This window comes from Lutjanus erythropterus, chromosome 7 (assembly GCF_056507025.1).
Source record: "Lutjanus erythropterus isolate fLutEry1 chromosome 7, fLutEry1.hap2, whole genome shotgun sequence".
In the NCBI taxonomy this organism is placed as follows: domain Eukaryota; kingdom Metazoa; phylum Chordata; class Actinopteri; order Lutjaniformes; family Lutjanidae; genus Lutjanus; species Lutjanus erythropterus.
The window spans coordinates 34527501-34555395 of record NC_139323.1 but is presented as its reverse complement, the minus strand read 5'-3'; the positions used below and the strand labels follow the sequence as shown (position 1 = coordinate 34555395).

The window sequence follows — 27895 nt, the reverse complement described above, 5'->3', positions numbered from 1 at the left end:
TGTTTTAACGTTTGCTGGTTCGCTGCTATCTGGGCAGGACTGCTTGTCGTGAGAAGTCAACATTGGTAGCAGCGCATGTGGATTACTAGACGTTAAACTAACTACGCGTAACATGTAGCTAACTTTTAAGCTACTGCTGTTTTTTTCATTTAACATGGCTGAGACGGTGACTTCGACGCGGAGAGGATTTCTGGACTTCAGTCCGGTAAAAAGAGACGACGCCAACAAGGAGAACGACGTTCCCGTTTTGAGTTTGATTCAGTTTTCAAAGGCTCCTTTTGTGACATTTGGAACAGTGAAGTTGGGAACCTCCAAGTCGGCTCTCCTGCGGGTTGAGAACCCTTCGGAGTATGTGGCGGAGGTTACAGTTGAGAAGATATCCTCGAGTAAAGGCCTTTCTGTGGACCACAGCACGTTCACCGTTCAGGTGTGTTTTACAGCTTTTTCTCTGCATGAAGTGACACATGAACTTCCCTTAAAGCCTGGGAACTTTGCTGTAATGCTCAGGAGGTCAGCCATGCCCAAATTAAGACCAGACCTCTGATAGTTTCGTGTCTCTCATTAGTTTTGTTTAATTTTTAATTTTCAGTTAAGTCTAGATTGTTATTTTACAGATTGACTGTGCTCATTTCTGTCTAATTTTTATTGTTTAAAAATGTTTGTAGTTTTTGTTAGGGCTGCATATTTTATCTCAATATTCTAGAAATTGCAAGACGATTAAGTGCAATATCATACTGCAGAACTAATTTATTTGAAAAAGCATTATAATGAAGTACTGTAGTTCTACAGAGATGCCTTGGTCTGTAATTCTTGTTCTTCAAATGTTGTTTTCACAGACCTCATCAAATATTACATCATTATCATATAAATGTTAATAAACAATTTAAAATATACACGTTAAAAGTGTAATGCAAAATTATAATTCCCTCTAATTTTATTACAGCTACAGTTTCAGTCAAAATAATTGCAAAATGACTGTTTTACCAAATCATGCAGTCCTGGTTTTGATCAGTTTTAAAAATATCATTATTATTGTTATATGGGGGTACTTTTTAGGGGCAAGATGTATATATTTTTGTTAAACGTTGGGGTCAACTGTTCCTCTTAAAAGTTCAGAATGGATATTACAATACAAACACAACTCTCTGTGATGGCAGTTGATCTCACAGTAATGTAGAGCTCCCAGTCTCAAACACTGGGGATGGCTTGATATCACTTTTTCCCCAACTAATTGCAATAAAATCGCAATATCAAAAATTGCAATTTTTGAAAAAGGAGAAAACAGCATTATAATGAGGCACTGTAGTGCTGCGGAGATGACCTGGCCTAAATATCACATCATCATTGTAATAGTTTTATTTTCATTGAACATGAAAATTATAATGCAAAACTGATCATTTCCACTGATCACATCAATTAGTATTGCTTACTGCGATTGCAATTTCAGTCAAAATAATCACAATATGACCTTTTTTATGCCAAATATATTAAAAAGTATATCAAGAGTATATTAAAAACATTTAATCTTTTTTTAGAAATCATTTTCTTGCCCTGTGCAAGTGGGCAATCCTTATTGTTGACCCATGATTGGCTTAATATATTGACATATTTTTAAGTCACCCTACCCTGTAGGATTGCAGTTGGTCCACATCACATTGTGCTTTGTGTTTGCAGCCTGAGGACTCGTTCAGTCTGACGGTAACGTGGACTCCAGCAGAGGAAGGTGGCATCAGAGAGCTCATCATCTTCAATGCCAATGGAGTCCTCAAGCACCAAGCTGTTCTGCTGGGGAGAGCAGAGGCACCGAAAAAGAAAAAGGTAAATATCTCCAGTCCATGCTGATTGAAGGACGGGTTTAGTTTGTTAGTCCACAAAACACTGCTGGAGTTTCACAGGAAAACAGTGTTGCAGAATCTCCCCCCAAAAAAATTAACTGAATGGTGACCACCTTTCAAACGTAAAATAACAACAGTCTAAAGACATGAAATATGTCCGTACTGCTCGTCTGGTGTAATCCAAACCCTGCTCTCAAATAATTGACTAAAATATTTCCTTTTACATTTCAGAAAAGCTTATGGGACACGATCAAAAATAAAAGAGATGGGGAGAAAGTAGTTGCACCCAGGAGAACGAAAACGGAACAACCATTGAAGATGGCTGCCAATAAAACCTTCCAAGTGTCCCGAAAACCACAGTACAAACGGGAAAAGGTGCGCAGCCCACTTGCTTCTCTCAATGAGGGCAAAGCTGTTAGGGAGAGATCCCTGTCCAGGCACAGTCCTGTTGACATTCACCCTCAGAAATCGGAAGCACAGATGGCCTTGAATTCCTCCCAGGGCCAACAGTCTCTGGCCTCACTGGACCAGGAGAATATCCATCATGTTCAGAGGAACTCTCCTCTTGTCCTGCTTGTCCCAGCAGGACAGCTGATGGACAACGTGTCTGCCAGCACAGATGCTTTGGCAGGCAAACCTGAAAACAAAGATCTTACGAAATTGCTCAACAGGACGCTGTCACCTATCGGGACACCAGAGACATTTAAGAGGCTCATGCCTCGTATTCAGTCAGACAGCCCACTTTCTGCTGCTGTTAAGTCTGTGGCCGAGGCTGACCGTGCTGACAGTGTGATAAGTGGAACCCCTGTCCTGTCTTTGAAAGATGCACTGGCCCTCATCGACTCTGATCTGAGCCACATCAGCACCAGTCCTCGGGACACTAGTTCAAGCTGTGGCTTTTCAGATTCACTGGAATCCAAGAGTGGGAATCATGGCTGTGGACCTGACGGAAATGTCTTCAAAGCATTACCCGATAGCCCGCAGGGGTCTGAATCCAATGAGCCAAGACTTACCTTTTTTGTAACAAAAAATGTTGTGAGTGATGTTGTTGTACAGCCTGATAAGGCAACAGAAAGGGTCAAAAAGGCCTCCTTTACCTCTGCGACAGTGACAAAGAGCAAAGCACCAGTGGAGGCAAACAGTTCGAGCGGAAGGAAAATAAAGAAGTCAAGGCGGAGGCTCCTGGAGAAAACACTTGAGCTGTCTGACGGCAGCAGTCAGTGTGAGTCTGGACCGGGCACTCCAAGCCTTCCTGTCATAGACCCAGACGCAAGAGCCAAGCAATTGCAAAAATCTGAGGCCGCCAGCTCCCTGTGCCACCAAGCACCGGAGTTTACCTTCTCCAGCCCGACTCCACAGCTCGCAGGCTCACCTGCACCCATCACCTTCCCCGTCACCTCCCCTCCATCTATGGCTCCTTCTCGCTTCTCTTTCTCACTCACTTCCCCACCCCCTGCAGTCGCTGCTCCCGTCACTTTTACCGTCACCTCTCCGTCGCCTTTGGGCTCATCCTCCCCTCTTCACCTGAACCTCACCTCAAACCCTAACGTGCACAAGCTGTCTCCAACGGTTTCTGCACCTCCCTCCGTTCAGGAAGACTTATTTCCCATTCACATGGCGGTGAAGAGCAAGAAGAGGAAGAGTGAGGAGTATTTGAAAAGTGATGTGAAGATTGAGGATGCTGTGAAAACGGAGCGCGTCAAAAGGAGCAGGGTGGTAGCTGCAAAAACTGAGGCCTCAAGATCGGTCCAGGAGAGGAGAGGTGCATCACAGAGGCAACAGCCGAGAACAGCAGGTGAGCAAATGTGATGTATGTTTATGTTGCACGTCGTGAGGTTTAAAAAGTACTGTATTTGTTGCATTTTTGTTGACTCTTCCAGGACTGAGAGCTCCAAGTGAACACAACCAAATAAGTTGTGATGCTGTGTAAAGTGTAAATAAAAACAGAATGCAATGACTTGCAAATACTATTCAACTTGCATTAAAATGAGTTCAGTACAAAGACAAACTGCACTCATTCTGAATATGATGCCTACAACAAGTTTCTAAAAAGTTGGGACAGGGGCAACAAAAGACTAAGAAAGTTGTGTAATGCGAAAAAAGGCTCAGTCATTCACAAGCATCTACAAGCCATTATAGAACTGGCCTTTCTTGAAATGTGTTGCAGGCACCAAAATTCAGAATGAGTGGATATTTACAAAAAAAAACCCCAAAGTTGATCAGTTTGAACATTAAATCAGTTTTTAATTTACATTTTGCAAAGTGTCTCAGCTCTTTTGGACATCTAGCTAAAACTGTGTTAGAGACTTGATTCTGTCAACCCCATTTATATCAGTGACATTAGGCCAAATAATAGAAACACCTCTGTATAATCTAATGAAGTAAAACAGCATCCTCAAAAATGTGCAGTAGCAGGACTTTTGTAATAAACTGTTCAGTACTGTGCAAACATATATATGATGATCTTGTAGAATATGATGTATTGCTGTAGATCCTTGATTCTCAAACTGTGGTACGCAGGCTCTCTTCAGTGGTATGCGGGGAAATATTACAAATAGTTTTTAAAAATTAAATGAGCTAAATTAGAAACATAAATTACTGTCAAAATACTATAAAATTTCAAATGAAAATGTATAAAAGGTGAGATTCCTTCAATTAAGCTTTATCTTCGTTAGAGGATATTTCAAATATGAAATTAAATGGATGACAGTAAAACATGCACAAGTGCCAACTGAAGAAGTGCTGGTGAGGTTTCCACAGTGCCAGCACCAAACGGCACAAAACAGTAAGGTGGTTCCTGGAGCGTTCAGTATTTTATGAAGTAATACTCGCTGTATAAAGTTTGAGAAATACTGCTGTAGATTAAACTACCCATCAGTATGTAAGGTGGTTAAAATGAACTCGAGGTTAAACGTCTACAGCAGTAAAATGCAACATGTATATTATATTAATGCTGCAGTAAAAAAAAAATACTAAAAACAAATCAGATATCAGTAAAATATTGGCAGGGACCATTTTCCTGCACTTTTACTACTTTATGGAAGTTTTACTAATAATTTTTAGATACTTTTATTAAGATTTTGACTGAAGGAGTTTTACTTGTAGTGGAGTTGGGGCTGAGCGATATCAATACTTTTTGATATACCTTCATCAATATTGTGACAGTATTGTGGGGATGACTATTGGTGCTTTCACAAAAATGTTAATACAATGAGTTCTTTGGTGAATATTCATCAGTTATGTCGATATAATGACTAAGTGGTTAAAGGCAAATAATAGAACAGCTATAACAGTTTGCTAATATCAGAAAGTAGCATCACTTTACTGTAATGCAGCCTTTAAAACCAGAAAGACTAATTTCATGTCACAATATCCAAAACCCAGGACAATATCTAGTCTTACATCATGATATTGATGTATTCCAGAGCCCTAAACTTTATCCTTTGAAGGTGCAAATGCATAGTTTTGTAACACATTAATGGTATTATTATTTTTATTATCTGCCTTGTTTCTGGACCTGTTGTATTTACTGTAATGTATTTTTATTTATTTTTTGCCAGGCTCTGTGCGCTCCATGACCACATCATCTCTAAAGACTGCACGGTCTGTGGTTCCTGCGCAGGCAAAGCAAGCGAACGCCAAACCCGTCTCGCGAGGTACAAAATGACACACAAAGGCCTTCTGATGGGGAAAACCTCTCAACTACTGTTCTCGTAGTGTAGGTCTGTCGATGAGTGAGGGTTCAAATGTGTGAGCTGATGCAATTATAAAGTGTCTTTTTTTTTTTTCTATTGTTCACAGGTGCCCAGTCTCTGAGGTCATCTGCTACTCCATCTGTGAAGACGGCAAAAATCGTTGCCGTAGCGCAGTCAAAGCTGACCTTTATTAAGCCAGCGCAAACAGGTATTTGATGGCAGGAGGTTGTACAGTCTGCTTTTGTGGTGTGTGTGAAGAGGTATTTTGCCCTTTGTTCATCTTAAAACTTTATTTTGTTTAATGCATCCGCTCTGTTCTTGCAGCCATACCGAGACACCCCATGCCGTTTGCTGCCAAGAACATGTTCTATGATGAGAGGTGGATTGAAAAGCAGGAGAGGGGATTCACATGGTGGATCAACTACGTCCTCACCCCGGATGACTTTAAAGTCAACACTGAAGTCGCTAAAGGTAACATCTACTCAGACATTAAGCAGAGGGCTGAACTATCACAGAAGCTCAACATATCCAAGATTTCTTTGCGTGAGCGGGCTTAACAAAAGCTAAAACCCAGTCAGAGATAACAAGTATTACAACAGAGGTTATATACTTTCTTTCGCTCACATAAAAAGTGGCATTTGATGCATCAGTTTAATCTTATTCTGCACAAAATGGGCTAGGCATGTACCGCTCACTTCAGTTAAGAGGAACGAGTTGTTATAAATTTTTACGTCTATAAAAACATTTCCTTTTTCATTTCTTGTGTAGTGAGCGCTGTGTCCATTGCCATGGGCAGCGACGACAAGTACAGTGTGCCCAAAGCTCCCACCAAGGAGGAGATGTCTTTCAGCACCTACACGGCCCGACGGAAGCTGAACCGCCTCCGCCGTTCTGCATGCCAGCTGTTCACGTCCGAGGCCATGGTCAAGGCTATTCAGAGGCTCGAACTGGAGGTGGAGGCCAAGAGGCTTCTCGTCCGAAAAGACCGCCATCTTTGGAAGGACATAGGTGAATGAGCAGTACATTATAACACCTGTACGTGTTCTCTCAAACCCTAGGAAAGCCTAAGAGTAACAATATTTCCTTGTTTTTCAGGTGAACGCCGTAAAGTCCTCAACTGGCTTCTTTCATACAATCCGCTGTGGTTACGGATTGGCCTTGAGGTAATCTGATATGACCGTGTTTTCTTGTACTTTTTAGCATTTGTCTTTGGGATTTGTTTTTAGATAAGAACATAATCTAGGAACACTGAAGAGCACACTTGCGTGCATTTGAGAGCTGACATATTTGTGCAAAACAAAAATAAAATTGTAATTGCATTTTCTTAAATTCCACAGTTGTATGTTATAGCTATGTATGTTATATGCTTAGATAAACTGTATTGTCAGATTGTGTTCATTCTGAAAAAAACATACTTTTTGATTCTGAGATGGCAGAGGACACCGCTCTGCCATCTTTAGATTTTTGTTTAGAAATTCTTGTCTGTGCGCTCACACAGCCCTGCAGTCTTATGCCCTTATATGGGCATTTGTGGGCTGTTTTACCATGTTAATTAGGAACCACCGGCACTTAGGAGGACAAGGGGATTCCTCATTACAAGAACACAGACACGAACAATTCTGCAGACACCTCCACAAATCCAACTTAGACTTTTCTTAGGACTTTCCTTAAGAAAAAAAAAAATTAAGGGCTCAGTGTTGTTAGCTGGCTCTGCTTGCTGAACACAGTGTTTCTCATTCTCAGACGATCTACGGGGAGCTGATCTCACTGGAGAGCAACAGCGATGTGTTGGGTCTGGCCATGTTCATCCTCCAGCGGCTGCTCTGGAACCCAGACATCGCTGCAGAGTTCAGACACGCCAAAGTGCCGCACCTCTACAAAGACGGTAATCTTAACACCGCCTGTTATTGTGTCGTCTCAGCTGGGGACTGTGATGTGTTACTACCAGAGCTGCAAAACGAACCTGGAATAGTCTGAGGTGGGGAGGGGAGCGACTTACTTGCAGTAATTTGAAGCCAAAGTAATTAAAGGGATATTGAGCGGGTTATCAGCTCAGGTTGTGTTTCCCATTTCCCACACAAGCGGAAACATAAACCTCTTATGGCATATCATAAGCCGACAGAAATACAAACCCTTATGATGCAAATTGAAAATTAACAGCCTGGCTATGAGTTGAACTTTAATTAAATGACTTGACTTCTTGTCATTGTTTGACTGATGTAAACAAAACTTTTTAATTTCCTGCTGTCAACACAACTGACATTTGCAATTTCTTTTTTTTATCTCCAACATGAGATCATGTGGTCTGTCAGTCATGTAGATTATTGGCCGGTGGATCAGTGTGTATGATGCTAAAAATCATCTGTATATTGGGTTTGATAACTCTTCAAACTGAAGGCAGCATGCAACATGTGCAGTGGCTTGCAGTTGATCAGATTTTCCATGGCCATGGTGATCTGATGCAAAATCTACAACCCCAATTCCAAAAAAGCTGGGACATTGTGCAAAATGTAGATTAAAACCCGAATGCAGTCATTTGCAAATGTGCTGTGAAATGTCCCAAATAAACTCCCAGAGTCTGAATTCTCACTCAGATTCCAGACAGATTTGCATTTTTGATTTGTTCTGGTGAAGCCACGCTACTTCATTGGATAAACTGTCCCAAATCCACAAGCTCAATTTTTGTTGAAAAGATAGCTGAAAAGTGGTTAGGTTTTTATGTTAAGTTGTGTTTCTCTGAAACCCACCTGAAAAGTAGTCTTTCTAAAACATTTTTAAAAATGACAAACCATCCTGACCCAGTTTACTACAGGCCTTATCCATGAATCTTGGGAATATATCTGCAGAATTTGAGAATAAATGAATGTTCCTGATCATTTTTGCTGCCATTTCTATAAAACCTTATATTATTTTGATGCATGTTATTGAAAACAAACATGTTAAATATTTTGTGACTGAGAAATTAATGTCTTTAGGTAAATTAACAGGTCACCTCGTTGTTTTTATTTCCTCTAATCAGGAAAACGATATGGGACATTTAAGCCAACTTCATAAAATAAAGTGTATTTAGGTAGAATTAACAGGCTCACATTTTTTCCTCTCATCAGTAAAACAATATATGCATTTTAAATGCTTTATAAAAGTATTTCACATATAAATCTTTGCAGAATTTCTGCCACCTGAGGTTATTGCAGTCCTTCTACTCTGACCAAATTCAGATTTTTCAATAGAATACTCATTGATGTTATGATGAAAATAATGAATTTAATATAAAACTATCTGGATTTCCTCTGTGGTGTAACAGAACGAATGTGTTCACATCTCTTTTTCCTTTTCTCGGTTTAGGCCACGAGGAGGCACTGTCTCGCTTTACTCTGAAGAAGCTGCTCCTGCTGGTGTGTTTCCTGGACAAGGCCAAAGAGTCCCGGCTGATCGAGCACAACCCCTGTCTGTTCTGCTTGGACGCAGAGTTCAAGGTAGGCTGAGTCCTTCCCATGTCCACAGCAAACAGGCCTTTTTGCACAGCAGCCACGTTGATATGAAGCAGCGGCAAAAACACTGTTGTGATACTAATTAAGGCCCCGTTCCGTTTAGTAGAGGCTTTTCAATGAGCCAACATGCACAATAGCAGCATCCTGAATGGTCTTTACCTCTGACATAATTTTTAAGTATTTTTATGTTGTCTATTAGACTTTGTAATAAGAGAAAATTTGGCATCTTTTTAGTACAAAACTCTTTCTTGAGACTTGTTTTAAATCATATTCCACCAAAAAACAACAAATTTTCGGTACCAACAGTCTAATGTATTTTTTGGCGAAAATCTTTAATTTATATAAATTAAATATATGTGATCTGTCAAATGTTTGGTTTGTTTTTTCTTGCTCTGTGTCAGAAAATACCCTTGTCCCAGATAAAAATTCAATCTTCAACCAATTTGAAAATGTGTTAAAAAGCCTTCAAAATTGAAACTAACAACTAGATCTGCAACGATTAATCGAATAAAATTAACGCCAGCTATTTTGATAATCGATTAATCGTTTTGCTACATTTTTTTTGGGGAAAAAAAAGTAAATTCTCTGATTTAAGCTTCTTAAATTTGAATGTTTTCTTGTTTCTTCACTCCTCTGTGACAGTAAACTGAAAATCTTTTGTGGACAAAACGAGACATTTAATCCTTATTTGCAGCCCTACTAACAATACCTACTGAGAACATAGGTGCAACAATGTGCTATTATAATCATCTTTGTTCTATATTTTTTTTAAAATGAAAATGTTCACCCTTTTAAGTTGTATCCCTGATTTCTATCAACTCCATCAGATTTTTTACAAAAACATGATTTAATCAGGCATTAAAAGGTTTAGCTGCTCCTTTTTCAAGATTTAACATCCAAGAGTTCGATCTTTTAAAATTTATTTTTCCAGCATAACTGAAGAGTAAGAATCAAAACCCAGACTCGACAGTCAGACTGCCTGCACAGAAACAAACATATGTCAAAGTGTAATGAGGTGAGCATCAGGAGCGTCATACAGTGTTCACTGGAGTTCATGTTTGTGAAGCTGGAACATCAAACGTTCTTGCATGAAAAATTATGATTTGCACAACAGTTTCCAATTAAAGTAAAATCAGTGTGTGACCTGTTTTGACCCCGCCCCCCAAAGAAACAGAATCGATGAGCAGAACCGGAATCGTAAAAATCCAAACGATACCCGAGGTCTCATTTGTTTGGTGCTCTATAGCTCTGTCTGGAGTTAATTGACCTTTTCCATACTGTGTCCTTCTTGTTTTTCTTTTCTACAGACGAGCAAAGACCTGCTCTTGGCCTTTTCCAGGGACTTCCTGAGCGGAGAGGGGATCCTCCCGCGGCACCTCGGCTACCTCGGGTTGCCCGTCTCCCACGTTCAGACGCCCCTGGACGAGTTCAACTTCGCCGTGAAGAATTTGGCAGTTGACTTGAAATGCGGAATTCGTCTAGTGTGAGTGAGACGTCGTGAATTTTAACGAGATGTTCTGATCTCCGTCGGGATGATTCGTTTTTTTTTTTTTTTCCTCAGCGGTCAGGCTCAGCTCTGCAGGAGCAGTATCCTTGGATTTCGTTTTTTGGACTCTCCAGCAGAGCAGCTTCAGTTTGGAGATTTTCTCACTGGAGGACGCTCTCTCTAACGGCCGTCCTGAGTTTATATTTTTCCTTCCTTTAATGCACAGAAAGGCAAAATTAGCAGTAATGAACAGGGTCCAAGCAGATTGTGTGTATTTTGATGCTTGTAAGAAACAAACACTGATAAAACACAGGAGTGACGAATCAAAATTTCTTTTGACAACTTTAGATCAGCAAATTCTGTAAATGATGCTGACTCATTTCCAGGACGATTGGCCCAATGGTCTAAGACAAGATTGCAAAAAAAGTCATAAAGGTTGACATTTTTAAAGCAGAAAACTAATTGAGAAAAGATGAGGATGAATTGAATGATTTAAGTGGCGAGTCTAGGCTAAGCCATTTCCTAGAAAATGGAAGGTCGGTGACATTATTTTTGTTGCCTGAGTAGTTGCAGTTACAGGTTTTGCTGCTCAAACACTTAGCGAAGGAGAAAGAAAGAATAATCCAAACAAAAAGCGATATGTTTAGGGGTCAAAGCAGCGCCGCCTGTTGCTTTGACCCTTAAACCTTTAATGGCAAACACTAATAGATGCTTGCAGGTCACTGTGACATCACCTCCGTCCCATTCTCATGAGCATAATGTCAAAAAAAAAAACACCACAGCAATCAAATCAATCAAAGATTATTATACATGATCCTTATGAAGTATGCTTTTTAATGTGGGCTTTGCTTCCAGGCGCGTGATGGAGCTCCTCGTCCAGGACTGGAGTCTGTCGGCCAAGCTCCGTCTGCCAGCCATCAGCCGCCTGCAGAAGATCCACAACGTCGACATGGCTCTGCAAATGCTCAAAAGCAAAGGGGTCGACCTCAAGGATGAGCGCGGTAATTGTGATTTTTCTTCCTGAGCGAGCAGCAGAATGGGGGAGACGGTGAACTTGAAAGAGTGTTTACCCTCCAAAGAACGAGCTTCAGTGTGTCTTTGTGTTCTGAATTGTTACATATTCGTTGTGTTTTCTCACTGGGCTGCATTTTTCCACCACTGTGGGACTGTTGTGGACATTGTTCATTCAGCTGAGAAAAAAACACCTGCCATTTCACTGCTCATCTTTTGTGTTTGATCACAGACAGCTGTTCTTGTACAGCTGCACAGCGGCTTAATTGGATTGCTTTGCCCTTTATGACGGTGTGTTGGACGTGTGTGAACTTTGTGTGACAAATTGTTGTTTGTGCCTGTGCACCTCTGCGTAAGTGAACATGTGTCAGAGTGAGTAAAGCAGTGCAGGATAAAGGGAGCCGTTTCAAGACATAAAAGAAGAACTTTGCCTGCTTTATCAACAAAATCGCAAAATAGACAAGACTTAATGTTGTTGGTGTAGAAATGGTAAAAACCTCCCATCACTGATGTAATGTTGTGTCCAACCGACAAACTCGAACCAGAGAATTTTTGCCATTTGGCTTAATAAATAACTTAAATGCAATTAACTGATATGGTCCAAAGGTATCTAAGCATTGTGTCTTTTATTTCCAGGCTCCACCATTGATTCCAGAGACATTGTGGATGGACACAGAGAGAAGACCCTGAGCCTTTTGTGGAAAATCATCTTCACATTTCATGTGTGTATCAAACTTTGTCTCCAGTTCATAATAAACTTTATGTGTACGGGTCAGTTCAAAGTGAAGCAACAGAGCGCTTCACACGGTAGACCCAGGATTAAAACGGCTGTTAAAACAATACAAAAATGAATAAAAAGTGGAATAAAACTACTATAAATAGTAATAATAATAAAAACACTTGTTGGCAAAGGTAATTCTAAACTGTGCAAAGACTTAACTGATATTCTGCTAACAACGTGTTAAGGTGGAGGTGATTTTGGACGAGGATCAGCTGAGGGAGGAAATCGGCTTCCTGAAGAGAACCCTGAGGACCAAACAGAGGCTGGCGTCTCTGAGGGCCGATCGGGGCCTTCAGCCCGGTCCCGCAAACACCAGGGCGCCGTACGAACACAGCAGCACGAAGGTCACCCTGCTGATGGACTGGGTCCGAGCTGTGTGCGACTTCTACAATCTGAAGGTGAGTTTTTTTTATTTTCAGCTCAAAGGAAATCCACTGCTAGTTTGAATTTGACCAGTGTTACTAGTTTTGATTTAATTTAATCCCGTCAGGCAGGTATTCAGCTGTAATGTTATGTGTTATTGAACTGTCTTTGGTGACAGTTTCACAAGTTTCAAGAGTTAGTGTTTGATTTGAAATGGCCTGTAATAGGCTCTGGAGGTATTATTGTATACCAAATGTATTTGGAGATCCTGGTGTTTCCTTGCTAATTAGTTAAACGTAACTAGATGTAGAGTCATTAAAATACTGCAACATATAACTCCAATTTGACACGACTGCTTCCAACTATAAAATCAGTTCATTAGCCACAATCATCTCCACTCAGACAAATGGTGTGTTGGTATCCATGGCAACCAGTGTCACCGGGTCCTTTCGCAAGAATCTATGGACTAAGGGTGCTTATTTCCTTTATATTTGTTTATTCTAAGCATTTAAACCCACACATGAAGCATTGTAAGCTGGATGATGTCACATACGCTACAGTGGTTTCTGTCACCAGATTTGAATGATTTTGGGTAGTAGGTATTAAACAGGCACCGCCCAAGCCTGACCTGTAAACAGACTGCTGCTTGTTCTCCGAAAATGCATCAAAATAATTGATTGCACGTGTACACGACTGCGACTGTGGTCACATTGTCTCTACACACAATTGAAGTGAGCGGTGACCAGTTCTCAAATGTAAAATGCCTCCATACGGCTCTTCTGGCGTAATCCGGGTCTCCTAAAGCCCCAACATGCCAAGTTGACTTGAAAGAAGTTATTTGCACCATGTTATCAGCCTAAATCTTCACTGTAGATCCTTGGAGCTGCATTCATGTATGCATGCACAACGTGTGTGTGTGGTATGACGGTGTGTGTTTTTTTTTTTTTTTTTTTTTTTTTTTTACCCCCCCGTTTGAAAACTGATCACCATTCACTTAAAATGTTTGGGAGAGTATTTCAATCTGCATGAGGATGAGTAGATAATGAACTGTCCTTTAAACATTCAACAAGTCAGTCAGTCTGAAAAACGTCCAACGTAATGTCAGTGTAATTCTTGATCTAAACATGGCAGAACAAATGATAATTTCACTCTGTTTTCCAACTTGTTTTTGTAGCCTTATGTTAATGTCACAATCTCCAAAGTCCTCACAAAGTTATTCTTTAATAAACCAGTAACTAGAGCGTGTTGTCTGTCTGTGCAGGCGGAGAACTTCACCGTGACGTTCTCGGATGGCCGCGTCCTCTGCTACCTTATCCACCACTACCACCCCGGTCTCCTGCCAGAGGAGGCTGTCAGTCACAGCACCACTCAGACTGTCGAGTGCTCTCCGAGGGGCCGCCTGGAGCTCAACTGCTCAGCCAGCGACTCCGACAACTCCTTTGACTCCCTGCCAACAGGCCTGAACGGTACTTGTCAGCTATGTGATGCGTCTTCAGTGCAGCTGTCTGTTTGGGTGCGCTTTAAAAAAAAAAAAAAAAAAAAAAAAAAAGTTCAGTTGGATGTTTAGACATCAGATGCACATCAGACAGGCATTTGTGGTGCATTAGAGTGTGTGAAAAACACGTCTGGTGCATTTAGGGAAAAAAAAAAACCTACAAATGCTGACACAAGAACAAACCAGAATGTATTGTCCAACATTTTTCATACAATCAGTGCATTAATTAGGGGTTTTTAGTTAACTCACCAGTTGTGACTTTTTATTGGAAGGAGATATTTCCAAGATAGGTTTGGAAATTCATTGAAAATATATACATTCAACCAAATGATAATGTGGGCCAAAGTTTCATGTTTAGGCTGGGTTGCACCAACAAGGATAAAGTTTTAAACCTGATTTAAATAATGGTTTAAATTTCAGTTTAGTGTTAACTCTAAACCTGGATTAAATTTAATTCTGTCGCTCCAGTGTTAATTATAACTTTTAAAAATAATAATCCATCACGAGTAGGCTAACTTAACTTATAACAAACAATATAACCTTTTTTTCTTTTTTACTTTTTTCCCCAACAAACAACATAACTTTTTTTTTTTCATGATTAGATAGCTAGCAAACTTTTTAGCTTGGTAACAAACATTTTGTTAAGGAATACAAAGCAGCCAAAATGTTTTTCCCCCACTCTTTTTTCACTTATTCTCTCTTACTAGGTCCTGACAGCACTCAAAATTTATTTATTTTATTTGTTTATTTTAATTAGGGCAGAAGCACCTCCATATTAAGATTGTTTAATTTTGGCTTACATAAATATACTTGGCTTTGCTAAAGAGAGATTAATTTTAAATTGTCCAACAGAGCACTGCTTACTTTTAATTGATTTTAAACAGAGTTTAACTAATCTAAGATTAATTCAGTCCTTGTTGTTGCAACCCATTCTTAATGTTTTGCACCTTAATTGAATTTCTGCCTATTTACTATATTTTTAATTATAGTGACATAAGTGTTATGTCATGACTCAAAAGTTAAATAATACAATAAACTTGTATGTATGACTTTTAAAGGAAAGTTTGAAGAAATCAGAGATGCAGTGACAACCATGTCTATTTTTGGTGAACAGGTCCAGATTCTCCATCAGTGGAATTTAAGGAGCTTCTGGAAAATGAGAAAAACAACTTCAGGCTGGTCAACACTGCCGTGTCTTTCTTGGGCGGCGTTCCTGCCATGATCAACCCAGCTGACATGTCCAACACCATCCCCAATGAGAAGGTGAGACCAGACATCGTTACCTTCTGCAGCAGTTCACCCGGTCTTTTTTTCAAGAGATGGATAAGGATCAGTTATTCAGTGATTGAATCACTCTTTAATGTCGTTGCCTCAAGACAGTTAAGTACACTAAGTCTTCACTGTGCAGTATCAACTGGCATGACTTTATTCCAAACCAGATCCAGTGACATTTCTTGCATTCATCATTACAAATATAAAACAAATCACTGAATACTTTTAATGGATAAAGTAATCCAGGTTTAGACTGATGTATTTTTGTGCAACACCATGAAGCTTTGCACTGGTAACAATCTGGACGGTCCTGTTCCTCTTAAAGCGGGATGACACGGTGTCCATAATTTCTGAAAACATTTTTAAATGTTGACTTGTCAGACCACAGCACACTTGTCCAGTTTGTATCAGTGCAAAGTTTATCAGTTTGAACATTAAATATCTTGTCTTTGTCCCGTGTACAAGTCGATTTGAAAATTGAATTCTGTTTTTATTTAAAACGATGAAAAACGATGTCCAGACCAGAGTGAAATGCTGCTTCTCTTCCTTCATCCACATCTGTTTGCTTCCAGGTGGTGATGTCATACTTGTCCTTCTTGTGTGCTCGTCTTTTGGACCTGCGTAACGAAACCAGAGCAGCTCGGGTCATACAGGGTGCCTGGAGGAAATACAGATTAAAGAAAGATCTACAGCTCTACAAGGTTGGTTCACTGTTTGGTACAGCTGTAGAGGCATGGGTTTCTACTGATCTGATATATTCTATTCCATTTATTTTGCAAATTCGGCTCGGTCATGACTGAGGCACTTGAGCCATTTCTGTCTGGATGGCACCAAAATTAATCACTGTTGCAGTGTCTGGCGACTTTAAAAAAACTACAACTGCTCTTTCAGTTTTGTGCATCAGTGTTTTGTGCTTTTTTCTGGCTTTATTTTCTATTTTATTAGGTTTTGTTGTCATATTTCTTGCTGACAGCTTTCAGTAAAAACTATAGCAGGAAGTGGCAGAAAACAGATTAAATTAATGTGGCCCTAAGTTTGCACCTTCTGAAAATTAAAAAAAATGTGGCGTTCCACTCATTGTTTTTTTTTTTTTTTGCACCATCCACCCAGAACTCACTACAAAGCACATTAAAACTCTGTTCATTCAAACTCAACTCTTGGTCGTCTTAAATCCATAATTGTAGACCTTTTAACTACTGTTTGTGCCTGTTTTAACTGATTTTGTTTCTTTTCTTTATTTGTTTCTTTCTGTATTTTCACGACATTGTTGTAAATTAAGGTTTTGCCCTCAATGATTTTCGAGGTTCGATAAAGCCAAATAAGTTTTTCTTGCACTGATATTTCAGACAAGTTGCATTGAAGCTCGTGGGCACAGCTTAGAGCTACCTGTTCTGGATGCCAATAAAGAAAAAAAGTATGAATTGTGTAATATTGTGATCGATGCCTGACATAGAGAGACATGGAAAAACTAAAACCGGTGAACAATAATAAGTTTCTTTTTTGTTTGTTAATTTTGGACGCAGGAAAGGAACGTGGCTGCCATGAAAATCCAGTTAGTTGTGAGGAGATTTCTTCAGAAGCGCAGAGCCAAGAGGCAGAATCAAGCAGCCGTTGTCATCCAGTCAGTCTGGAGGGGTTACGCAGCCCGTAACTGGCTGAGGCTGAAAAAAGAGGCTCAACTTCGGGCTCTGCAGCAAACGGCGGCAACTGTCATCCAGGTAGGAGTTTTTCATTTATGTAAGGGTAAAAGAAAAATGACTAGAAGGATTCAAAATGGAAAAATATCACATGGCATTATTTTTCATCATTCTCAGGTGGTCATGGTTTTAAAATGTTGATCTGATTTAGCTTTTCCTACCAGTGACGGTGATCCCAGCTCTAAAAGAGATACACTGGTGATGGTCCTGATTTTTCAAACCATCTTCTCAACATGTGTGATTTCGCCTTTGTGTTACAATTTCAATGGGTGGTTATTTTGTTGCAGAAAGACATTTGCTTCATAATGAAGCCGCCTTGTCTAATTGTTCTTTGAATAGACGGTTCTTATCTTGTCCCTGCAGGCTCAATGGAGGATGTTTTCGGCCATGAGGGCTTACCAACGCCTCAGATACTACGCCATTGTTGTCCAAGCACAATGGCGGATGATGAGGGCGGCCTCTGCTTATGGAAGAATCTGCTGGGCGGCAACAGTCATTCAGAAGCACTTGCGAGCACGGGCTCTCGCAAGAAGAGATCGGGAACATTATATCTCCCTCAGAACTGCAGTGGTGAAAATACAGAGAGGGTACAGGAGATGGAAAACCCAGAAAACAGAAAAGGAAAACTGCGCTGCCAAAGTGATACAAGCCGTGTTTAAGAAGTGGTACAGGGAAAAAATGGCTGAAAAAACTGCCGCTGTTGTAAGGATTCAGTCTTGGTATAGGATGCAGAGGTGTCTCCGTCAATACAGAGAGATCAAGACAAGTGCTGTGCTCATTCAAGCCCTATATAGGGGTCATGCACAGAGGCGCTGCTTTCATATGATGAAGCTGCAGTGCCATTCAGCTATTGTCATTCAGAGTGCCTTCAGAGGGCATGCTGTCAGAAAACAGGTGGCAAAGATGAGATGTGCTGCCGTCGTAATCCAGCGCTGGTTCAGGGCCTCAGTTGAAAGAGACATGGAAAGGCAAATGTTTGTGAGGATGAGATGTGCTGCCATTACCATACAGGCAGCTTATCGTGGAAAAATGGCTCGGGAATCCCTGAAAAATCAGCACATTGCAGGAACAGTGATCCAGGCAGCTTTTAGGAAGTATGCTGCCCAAAGGCGCTACCTTCTCTTGAGAAAAGCTGCAGCTGTGATACAGCAAAAGTACAGAGCCACAATTTTGGCTCGTAAGACAAAGGAGGATTATGATGCTTTTAGGAAAGCTGCACTCACTATACAAGCTAACTGGAGGGGCAGAGCTGACAGGAAGAGGGTAGAAAAGTGGCATCAGAGTGCAACACTGATACAGGCTCACTACCGTCGGCACAAAGAGCAAGCAGAGTACAAGTCCAAGAAGGCAGCCGCTGTAGTTATACAGCGTCACTACAGAGCTTATGTCGCTGGAAATGAGATGAGGAAAGCATACCTGCACATGAGAGCAGCCTGTGTTACTGTTCAAGCTGGATTCAGAGGAATGAGGGTTAGGGCAGAGCTGAGGAAAAAACACCAGGCAGCGACTGTCATTCAGTCTTCAGTCAGGATGTTTTTATGTAGGAAACAATATTTTCTCCTGCAAAGTGCAGCGATTATCATCCAAAGCCGCTACAGAGCTCTTGTTGTCTGCAGGGCGAAGCAAACTGAATACAGACGACTAAAGCAGGCCACCATAACAATGCAAGCAGTCTACCGTGGATTTAGAGTTAGAGAGGACCTAAAGAAGAGGCACAAAGCTGCCAGAGCAATCCAAGCTCAATTCAGGATGCACAAAACGCGTATGGCTTACCTTGCTACCAAGTGTGCTGCCATCATTATTCAGGAACGCTACAGGGCCAAACTGCTCAGGGATCAGCAGAGGCAGAGGTACAGAACATTGAGATCTGTAGCTGTAGTCATCCAGGCAGCATATCGTGGCCACAGGGCCAGGAAAATTATTGCAGAGATGCACCAAGCTGCTACAATCATTCAGAGAAAGTTTCTCACCATTCAGAACAGGCGTAGGTTCCAAGTTATGAGGGCAGCAGCTTTGGTTTGTCAGCAGAGGTATAGAGCAATGACCCTGGCAAGAAAAGATCGTTCGGACTATTTGTCAAAGCGCAGGGCAGTCATTTGTCTGCAGGCGGCCTACAGAGGATATCGGGTCAGAAAGCAGTTGCGTATCCAGCATTTGGCGGCTGTAATAATTCAGTCTCACTTCCGAAAGTACCAGCGGAGAACCTACTACAAGAGGCTCCACTGGGCGGCCAATATATTGCAAGCACGTTTCAGAGCCAACAAGAAAATGAGAGAGGCGATGCAAGCTCTGAGTGCCAAGAGAAATGCTGCTGTTGTCTTACAAGCTGCCTTCCGTGGAGCAAAATCCAGACGTATCATCAAACAAAGGCATCAGGCTGCTAGTGTTGTCCAGAGAGCTTACAGAGCCCACTGTGAGCGTAAGCAGTATCTCACCTTGAAATCCTCCGTCCTTACCATTCAGCGGAGGTATCGGGCCACTGTAGCAGCAAAGGATCAAATGAAACAATACCAGCAGTTGTGCAGGGCAGCAGTCCTCCTTCAGGCAGCATACAGAGGGCAACAGCTCAGGAAAGAGATCGCTCGTCAACATCAGGCTGCCACTCTTATACAGTCTGCATTCAGAAAGCACAGAGAGGAAGTCAAATTCCAGGCAATGCGTCTGTCTGCCGTTATCATCCAGAGATACTATCGCTCCTGTGTTCTTCAGAGGCAAGACAGAGAAAAGTTCCTGAGAGCGAGACATTCTGCCATGTTTCTTCAGGCAGCTTTCAGAGGTCATCGTGTGCGAACCAACATTGCCAACATGCACAGGGCAGCTACTGTCATTCAAGCAAACTTCAAGAGGCGTAAACAACAGGCAGCCTTCAGGAGACAACGTTGGGCAGCCTGTGTCTTGCAGCAGAGGTTTAGAGCTCAAAGACAGAGAAACACTGACATGAAACATTATCAACTGCGCAGAAAAGCTGCTGTCGTCTTACAGGCTGCGTATCGTGGAATGAAATCCAGACAAATCATCAAACAGAGGCATCAGGCTGCTGGTGTTATCCAGAGAGCTTACAGAACACACTGTGAGCACAAGCAGTATCTGACCTTAAAATCCTCCGTTCTCATAATTCAGCAGAGGTACAGGGCCACTGTAGCAGCAAAGAAACAAATGCAGAAATACCAAAAAATGCGCAGAGCAGCAGTCCTCCTTCAGGCAGCATACAGAGGACAGCAGGTCAGAAAGGAGGTTGTCCACTGGCATCAGGCTGCCACTGTGATCCAGTGTGCGTTTAGAAAGCACAAAGAGGAAGCCAAATTCCAGGCCATACGTCTGTCTGCCATTATCATCCAGAGGTACTATCGAGCCTGTCTTCTTCAAAGACGAGACAGAAGAAACTTTCTAGACATGAGACATTCTGCTATTGTCCTTCAGGCAGCATACAGAGGGCAGCAGGTCAGAAAGGAGGTTACCCGCTGGCATCAGGCTGCCACTGTGATCCAGTCTGCGTTCAGAAAGCACAGCGAGGAAGTCAAATTCCAGGCAATGCGCTTGTCTGCGATTGTCATCCAGAGATACTATCGATCCTGTCTTCTTCAAAGAAAAGAGAGGGAAAACTTCCTAAAAGCAAGACATTCTGCCATCGTTCTTCAGGCAGCTTTTAGAGGTCATCGTGTGCGAACCAACATTGCCAACATGCACAGGGCAGCTACTGTCATTCAAGCAAACTTCAAGAGGCGTAAACAACAGGCAGCCTTCAGGAGACAACGTTGGGCAGCCTGTGTCTTGCAGCAGAGATTTAGAGCTCAAAGACAGAGAAACACTGACATGAAAGATTATCAACTATGCAGAAAAGCTGCTATCGTCTTACAGGCTGCGTATCGTGGGATGAAATCCAGACAAATCATCAAACAGAGGCATCAGGCTGCCAGTGTTATCCAGAGAGCTTACAGAACACACTGTGAGCACAAGCAGTATCTGACCTTAAAATCCTCTGTTGTCAAAATTCAGCAGAGGTACAGGGCCACTGTAGCAGCAAAGAAACAAATGCAGAAATACCAAAAAATGCGCAGAGCAGCAGTCCTTTTTCAGGCAGCATACAGAGGACAGCAGGTCAGAAAGGATGTTGCCTGCTGGCATCAGGCTGCCACTGTGATCCAGTGTGTGTTTAGAAAGCACAGAGAGGAAGTCAAATTCCAGGCCATACGTCTGTCCGCCATTATCATCCAGAGGTACTATCGGGCCTGTCTTCTTCAGAGAAAAGAGAGAGAAAACTTCCTAAAAGCAAGACATTCTGCCATCGTTCTTCAGGCAGCTTTCAGAGGTCATCGTGTGCGATCCAACATTGCCACCATGCACAGGGCAGCTACTGCCATTCAAGCAAACTTCAAGAGGCACAAACAACAATCAGCCTTCAGGAGACAACGCTGGGCAGCCTGCGTCTTGCAGCAGAGGTTTAGAGCTCAAAGACAGAGAAGCATTGAGATAAAACATTATCAAGATGTGAGGAAAGCTGTCATTAATCTACAGGCTGCCTTCCGTGGAATGAAATCTAGAAGAATCCTCAAACAAAGGCATCATGCTGCCGGTGTTGTCCAGAGAGCTTTCAGAGCCCACTGTGAGCACAAGCAGTATCTGAAATTGAAATTGTGTATTCTTACCATCCAGCAAAAGTATCGTGCCACTGTAGCAGCGAAAACACAAAGAACACAATACCTGGAAATGCGCAGCTCAGCGGTCATCCTTCAGGCGGCATACAGAGGGCAGCAGGTCAGAAAGGAGGTTGCTCGTTGGCATCAGGCTGCCACTGTGATCCAGTCTGCATTCAGAAAGCACAGAGAAGAAGTCAGATTCCAGGCAATGCGTCTGTCTGCCATTATCATCCAGAGATACTATCGTGCCTGTATTCATAAAAGACAAGACAGAGAAAAGTTCCTGACAATGAAACGATCCGCCATCATCCTTCAGGCCGCATTTAGAGGCTGGTGTCTCAGGAGGGACATTAGCCGACAAAATCAGGCTGCCATTGTGATCCAGTCGCACTGGAGAGGCTCTGTGCAGAGGCGCATCTTCCAAAGGAAGAGGGAGACAGCTGTGAAACTTCAGCGGAGGGTCCGAGCAGCGCAGCTCGGCAGGTTGGAAAGGAACAACTACACCCACATGAGACGAGCCATTGTCGTCCTTCAGACACACTGCCGAGCCTGGATTGCAAGACGACAGGTAATGGGCTTTGTTTGAAGTTCATAGTTTGGTAGAATGTTTCTTCCTTCCAGACACCTCCTTTTTGTCCATTATTCTTAAAATGCTGCAATTTGCTAAATAATGCTTAGAATGGATATTTCTTTGTGAGCTTAAATATACAAATCAGAAGCATTAAAGTGCTGCAGAAACTTCTGACAGACACTTGAGTTTTATTTCCTCGTGTGAGTCCTGATGATGCAGGACGACAATCACCAAAATTGTCTAATCAACAATTTACCTGTCAGACTGTAAAGCTTCCTGTTAACTCCTCTTGGTTCTTGCCTGTCTGGAAAGAAGTTGACCATCTTAAAACATGATTTGTAGTAAAAAAGGCTCAACAAAAAAGGTCATAGTCTTTTGCATGTCCTGCTGTTTCAGGTACTAGAGAGAGCCAAAGCAGAGAGGAGGGTTCGCTTTGCATCGGCAGTCTTCCACCATCTCAGTGCAATAAAGATCCAAAGAGCTTTAAGAGCCCATTGGGCTTTGGAGTCAGCCAAAAGACAAATCCAGTCGGTCATCGCCATACAGGTACGGTGACAAGGAGCCCACCATACCATTTTTTTTTAAATGAAGTGAAGAGCACAACATTTCTTAAAACTAGCTGTTTTTTCCCTAGCGGTGGGTGAGAGCAAGGCAGCAGAGAAGACGGTATTTGGAGGACAGGAGGAAGGTGGTTATAGCCCAGAGAGCGGTCAGACGCTGGTTAGCTCGTCGCCACAAGGCTGCGTCCGTCATCCAGCATGTCGTCCGGAAATTCCTTCTCCTCATGCGCCAGAGGAGGGTTCAACAGGGCATTGTCAAAGCTCAGGTACAATGAATTTACCAAAGATGTCTTCTGTACTCTTAAAGGTCCAGTGTGTAAGAATTACACTGATTTATCTGCAGAATATGTCAGAAATGGAGTATAACAGTAATTCTCAAAGTGTGGGCTGTGAAGATACTGCAGGTGGGCTGGGAGAGGTCATTAAAAATAAATATTAGTATTGTCAATAGGTTTTTAAAGAAACCTTAGAAAAGAGCGGCCCCAGACATGATTTTGGAGGCTTTGTTATTAAACATTTGGGCAATATAATATTCATAAGTATGTTTTCATTAGTGTATAGTCACCTGATAGTAAGAATTGTTTTTGTTACCTTGAATCTGTATTTACAGAGGGTGCAGATCCTCTTCTGCTGAGGCTGCCATGTTGCACTGGCAGATTTCCACAGCAGCCCAAAGCAGACTGTTTGTTTATGATCTGGAAGGGCTGTGCTTAGATGCCACTTTCAGTGTAAATGATGGAGGACAAAATCACTGTAGTGTGTAATGTCGATTACCTTTATTGCCATAATTTATAAAAATAAAATTATTGGTTTGAATGGATGGTATAGTTGAATCCTCACAACTATTCATCCTTTGTGGCATTAAAAGGCAAATATCCTCTGATCTTAGCACCACATTTTATTTTTTCTTTCTTTTTGTTTTTACCTCTCCATTTCCTTCCAGGCTCTGTGGAGAGGACACCGCTCCCGCCGACTGAATGACAATCCCAAGGTGGTGAAGTTGAGACACCGCTTGCGTCAGGTCTCTGCTGATGTCCGGGAGGAGGACAAATTATGCAACAAGACGTCATCTGCTTTGGACTACCTGCTTCGATACAAACACTTCTCCTACATTCTCGAGGCCCTGAAAAACCTGGGTAAGGCTGTGCCATTTATGGTAATTCACTCTTACGAAACCACTAAGCAGCTTGAACAGTGCAGCTCAGCTGTCATTGCTATTTTACTCAGAATAAACCAAGCCAGGAGACAACTTGGAGAGTATCATCGATCGGTCAATGAACTCCGCCTGGATAAAATTAAAGCTGACTGTGAAGCAGTCTGATTGCTGGCTGCATTTTTCGCCACCACAACATGACCATCAGGTTGCATTTCTCCAAAGGTTGACTGTTTCAACTTTGATGGCGCAGGCCGCTGCGTTTTGTTTGTTGGTTGGTTTCTGCCCCCCAGGACCCCAGCCTAAACCAGCTACCCCTATTCAAATCAATGAGATAACTGGTGTTTTTGCTGCAACACCTGATTCTGTCTGAATGTGTCCTAACAGACATTTGTATAAAATTCAGGGACTTGAGTCTGTTCTGTTATTGATATTTGTTTCAAACCTTTGACCCTCAACTGTACCCACTATAATACTGATATCTATTAAGGATGTTAAAGTCGACTAATTTCCCTGTTGATTAAGCTGAAAATTTAATTTAGACTTGTCAACTTGTCTAACAGTGAGAAAACACTGAAAACAGCAATATCCGAATCGCAGAACCAAATTGCAATTTTTTGAAAAAGGAAAAATGTGTGAGAAAACAGCATGAGGTACTGTAGTGCTGCACAGATGACCTGGCCTAAAATTCTTGTTCTCCTTATAAAAGATAACATTTTAGTTTGGCCTAGACCTCCGTAAATATCACATCATAGCAATTTTAATAGATTTTTTTTCTGTGAAAATGAAAATTCCAATGCAAAACTGATCATTTCATCACAATCACAATTTCAAAGTAATCATGTCATCAATTATGAAATTATGCAGCCCTAGTTAAAACGAAGCGCAATGTGTTAATTGGTAATATTAAACATTGTCTTGAAAAATACTGTATATTAAGAGCCATTTGAAGTTATTAGTCACAGTCTACAATTGCCAAAATCGTATTTTTAGTGCCACGGCACTTTGTAGCGTGCGTTATGAACATTGCACATTATCCCTCAAAACATGACAACTCACAAAATGCTTCAACTTTTCAGACCCAACAAGATCACAGTTTCTCCAGGTAAACGACATTGTTCACCCAGATCTGACATTAGCTGCCATCCTGGCACACAGCCTGGCTAACATTAGCAGTGCTAACAGCAGCAGCAGCAGCAGCCTGCTCTCGTTGCAGATTAATGTCCGTGTCTGTGCTCAGTGTAGTCATGCGTTGCACTAGTCCAGTCGCTATATACCAGTTTATTCTGACACTGCCTGCATTCAACCCGATTTTCATTTTCTGTATTAAAACATTGACAAACTGCATTGACTAGTATATCTGGTGCAGACTAGTGAGGGTGGAGGGTGGTGAAGTTTAACCATATATTTCTGTGTGTTGTGTTGTCAAGATGAGACTTGTTTTGTTACATAAGAAGGTTCTTAATGACCTTATGTGTGTGTTGTCCTCTGTGTGTGTGTGTGTATGCACAGAGACCGCCACCAGGCTGTCCCCAGAGTGCTGCGAGCGGCTGGTAGAGAGCGGAGCCACCAACGTCATCTTCACGCTCATCCGCTGCTGCAACAGGAGCGTCCCCTGCATGGACGTCATCACCTTCTCCATCCAGATCCTCCTCAACCTCTCAAAGGTACAAACACAAAGAGAAATTCCCAGCGCAAACTGTATTTATAGACTCAGTGAGCCTTTTCACAAGAATACTGGTCCTCATATTCAAATTAAACCTCTTTGCTTTGTCTGTACACGTACTTAATTGATTTTCATTAATACGCATCTGTACCTTCTTCCTTCTTTGCGTTCTTTCTTTTCTTCTCTCTTCCACTCACTCCCTCAGTACCACAAGACCATCGAGGCCGTGTATTCGGTGGAAAACTCTGTGGAGACGCTGCTGGACCTGCTGCAGAGATACCGGGAGAAAGCAGGGGATAAAGTGGCAGAGAAGGGCGGCAGCATCTTCACCAAGGCCTGCTTCCTCCTCGCTCTCCTCCTGCAAGACAAGCACCGCGCTGTGGTCCGTAGCTGCTATAACATCCAGACTTTCCATTCTAGTGGTTTGAGAAAATTCAAATTACAACATCAGACGTTTAGAGGAAAGACAGTTATTGTATTTTCGTAAATGTAATCCAAACTTTCTAAATTTTCTTTAGGAGGTTATGAAGCTACCAAAGGTCCTGGATAGGATACGCAGTATTTACCGCCTCACTGCTCGCAAACACAAGATGGATGCAGAAAGAACCGCAATAAAACAGAAGATGAACGCGTCCATCAATGGAAGCTTCTTTGTTCCGCCAACGCCTCAGAAATCCCGCCCGGGGCCGAAGTATGTATACAGTCTACAGTACTGTCTGTGTCTGAGGTATACACATAGTATGTGTTTGCAGTGGAAGCTGACATCCTGTTTTTGTTTTTCAGGTTTGCACCAGACTGGGTTCTCAGAAAGGACAAGCTAAAAGATATCGTCGACCCTCTCAGGGCCATTCAGATGGTGGCCAACACTCTCTCCATTGTGTTGTAAATAGTAAAGCTTTTAAGTCTTGATTTGTCATCTCATTTTTTTTAATCTTTCAGAAAATATTGTTTAATGTATTGTTGTTTTTTTTTACCATCACATTTCCATATTTTCATGTATATATTAAAATGGATTTGTTTCTTGAACGTGGGCCAGTTTCATGTGTCTCTTATCATTTTTCTTGGTTTAAAAACTGTGATGATTCTGTCACTACGTTTTCATTGGCAGATGCAAAGAAGCTTAGCTAATAATTTTTAATGTGAGTTGAAAACTAAATCAGATCACGTGTGTAGCTCCCAAGTTGCATCTCCTTAGTAACACCACCAGCATGCTAACGACACTGCGAACATGTTGATTTTAAAGCAGGTAATCTTTACCATATTTCCTCATATTTATTTAGTGTGTTTAGCGTTACATTTGTTAATTAGCAGTAAACATATAGTAAAGCTGATGCTGAAGGGAATGTCATTAGTTTTGGTATTTGGTCACAAATCAAAATACTGAATAATATTAGAATATGAATTGGTCATTAGTTGGTGACACGTAAGGGATAATGTGCAATGAGCAGGTCATTATTGTGAAATAAACAACAGGATGATGCAGCCGGAGGGATTTTGAACCATCCTGAAGGGGTTTATTTCACAATAATGACCTGCCTGCCTTTAAGCTTCTGTAGTAATCATACAAAAAGGATTAAAAATCAGATTTAATCCACATTTGAAATGAAGTTTTTTTTTTTTAATAGGATGTGTTTGGTCTTGGAGATTAATTCCACAAACCAACCATAAAAAGTCAGTTGCTATGTGGGTGCAACAAAACTTCTCCCACTATTGCAGCTTCTCTCTGAGCAAAAGCGACAAGATATCATGAGATGTAAAACAACATAAGACATAATAAGTTGAAACAGTGAAAAAGGACATAAAAGACGTAACAAGACAAAAATATTGTAAAAGGCATAAGAAAAAAAAATACGTAAAAGACGAGATGAAAAATGATGGAAGACGACAAAAAAAGATGACAAGACAACACCATGTAAAAAAAAAGGACATAAAAGATGTAACAAAACAAAAGATGTAAAAGACAAAGATGAAGAATAACATTAAAGACGTAACAAGATGAAAAAAGGAACAACGTAAAAAACGTAAGACAAAAGAGACAAAACAAGATGGAAAAACTAATAGGATGAAAAAGATGCAACAACACTTAAAAACTACATGAAAGACAGAAGAAGGTCAAACAGATGAGAAGGAGACTTGAATTTTAATTCAACATTATAACTTTATTCTGGACATTATAACTAAA

At 41.4% G+C, this 27895-nt stretch overlaps 1 protein-coding gene across 1 annotated transcript; it reads left to right on the top strand.

Annotated features, from left to right (window-relative positions):
• The first annotated feature begins 21 nt into the window (after positions 1–21).
• Positions 22–26739, top strand: aspm (assembly factor for spindle microtubules). Its single transcript, XM_084723603.1, has 26 exons — positions 22–427; positions 1675–1818; positions 2067–3630; positions 5396–5491; positions 5637–5738; positions 5855–6001; positions 6299–6538; positions 6626–6693; positions 7274–7415; positions 8876–9006; positions 10329–10504; positions 11363–11508; positions 12155–12240; positions 12485–12697; positions 13924–14128; positions 15272–15420; positions 16002–16130; positions 16953–17147; positions 17490–22331; positions 22731–22880; positions 22969–23160; positions 23838–24030; positions 25560–25714; positions 25919–26095; positions 26232–26404; positions 26497–26739. Exons 1-26 carry the CDS (start codon positions 155–157, stop codon positions 26597–26599), a joined length of 10191 nt encoding a protein of 3396 aa, XP_084579729.1. The 5' UTR covers positions 22–154; the 3' UTR covers positions 26600–26739.
• Positions 26740–27895: the final 1156 nt, after the last annotated feature.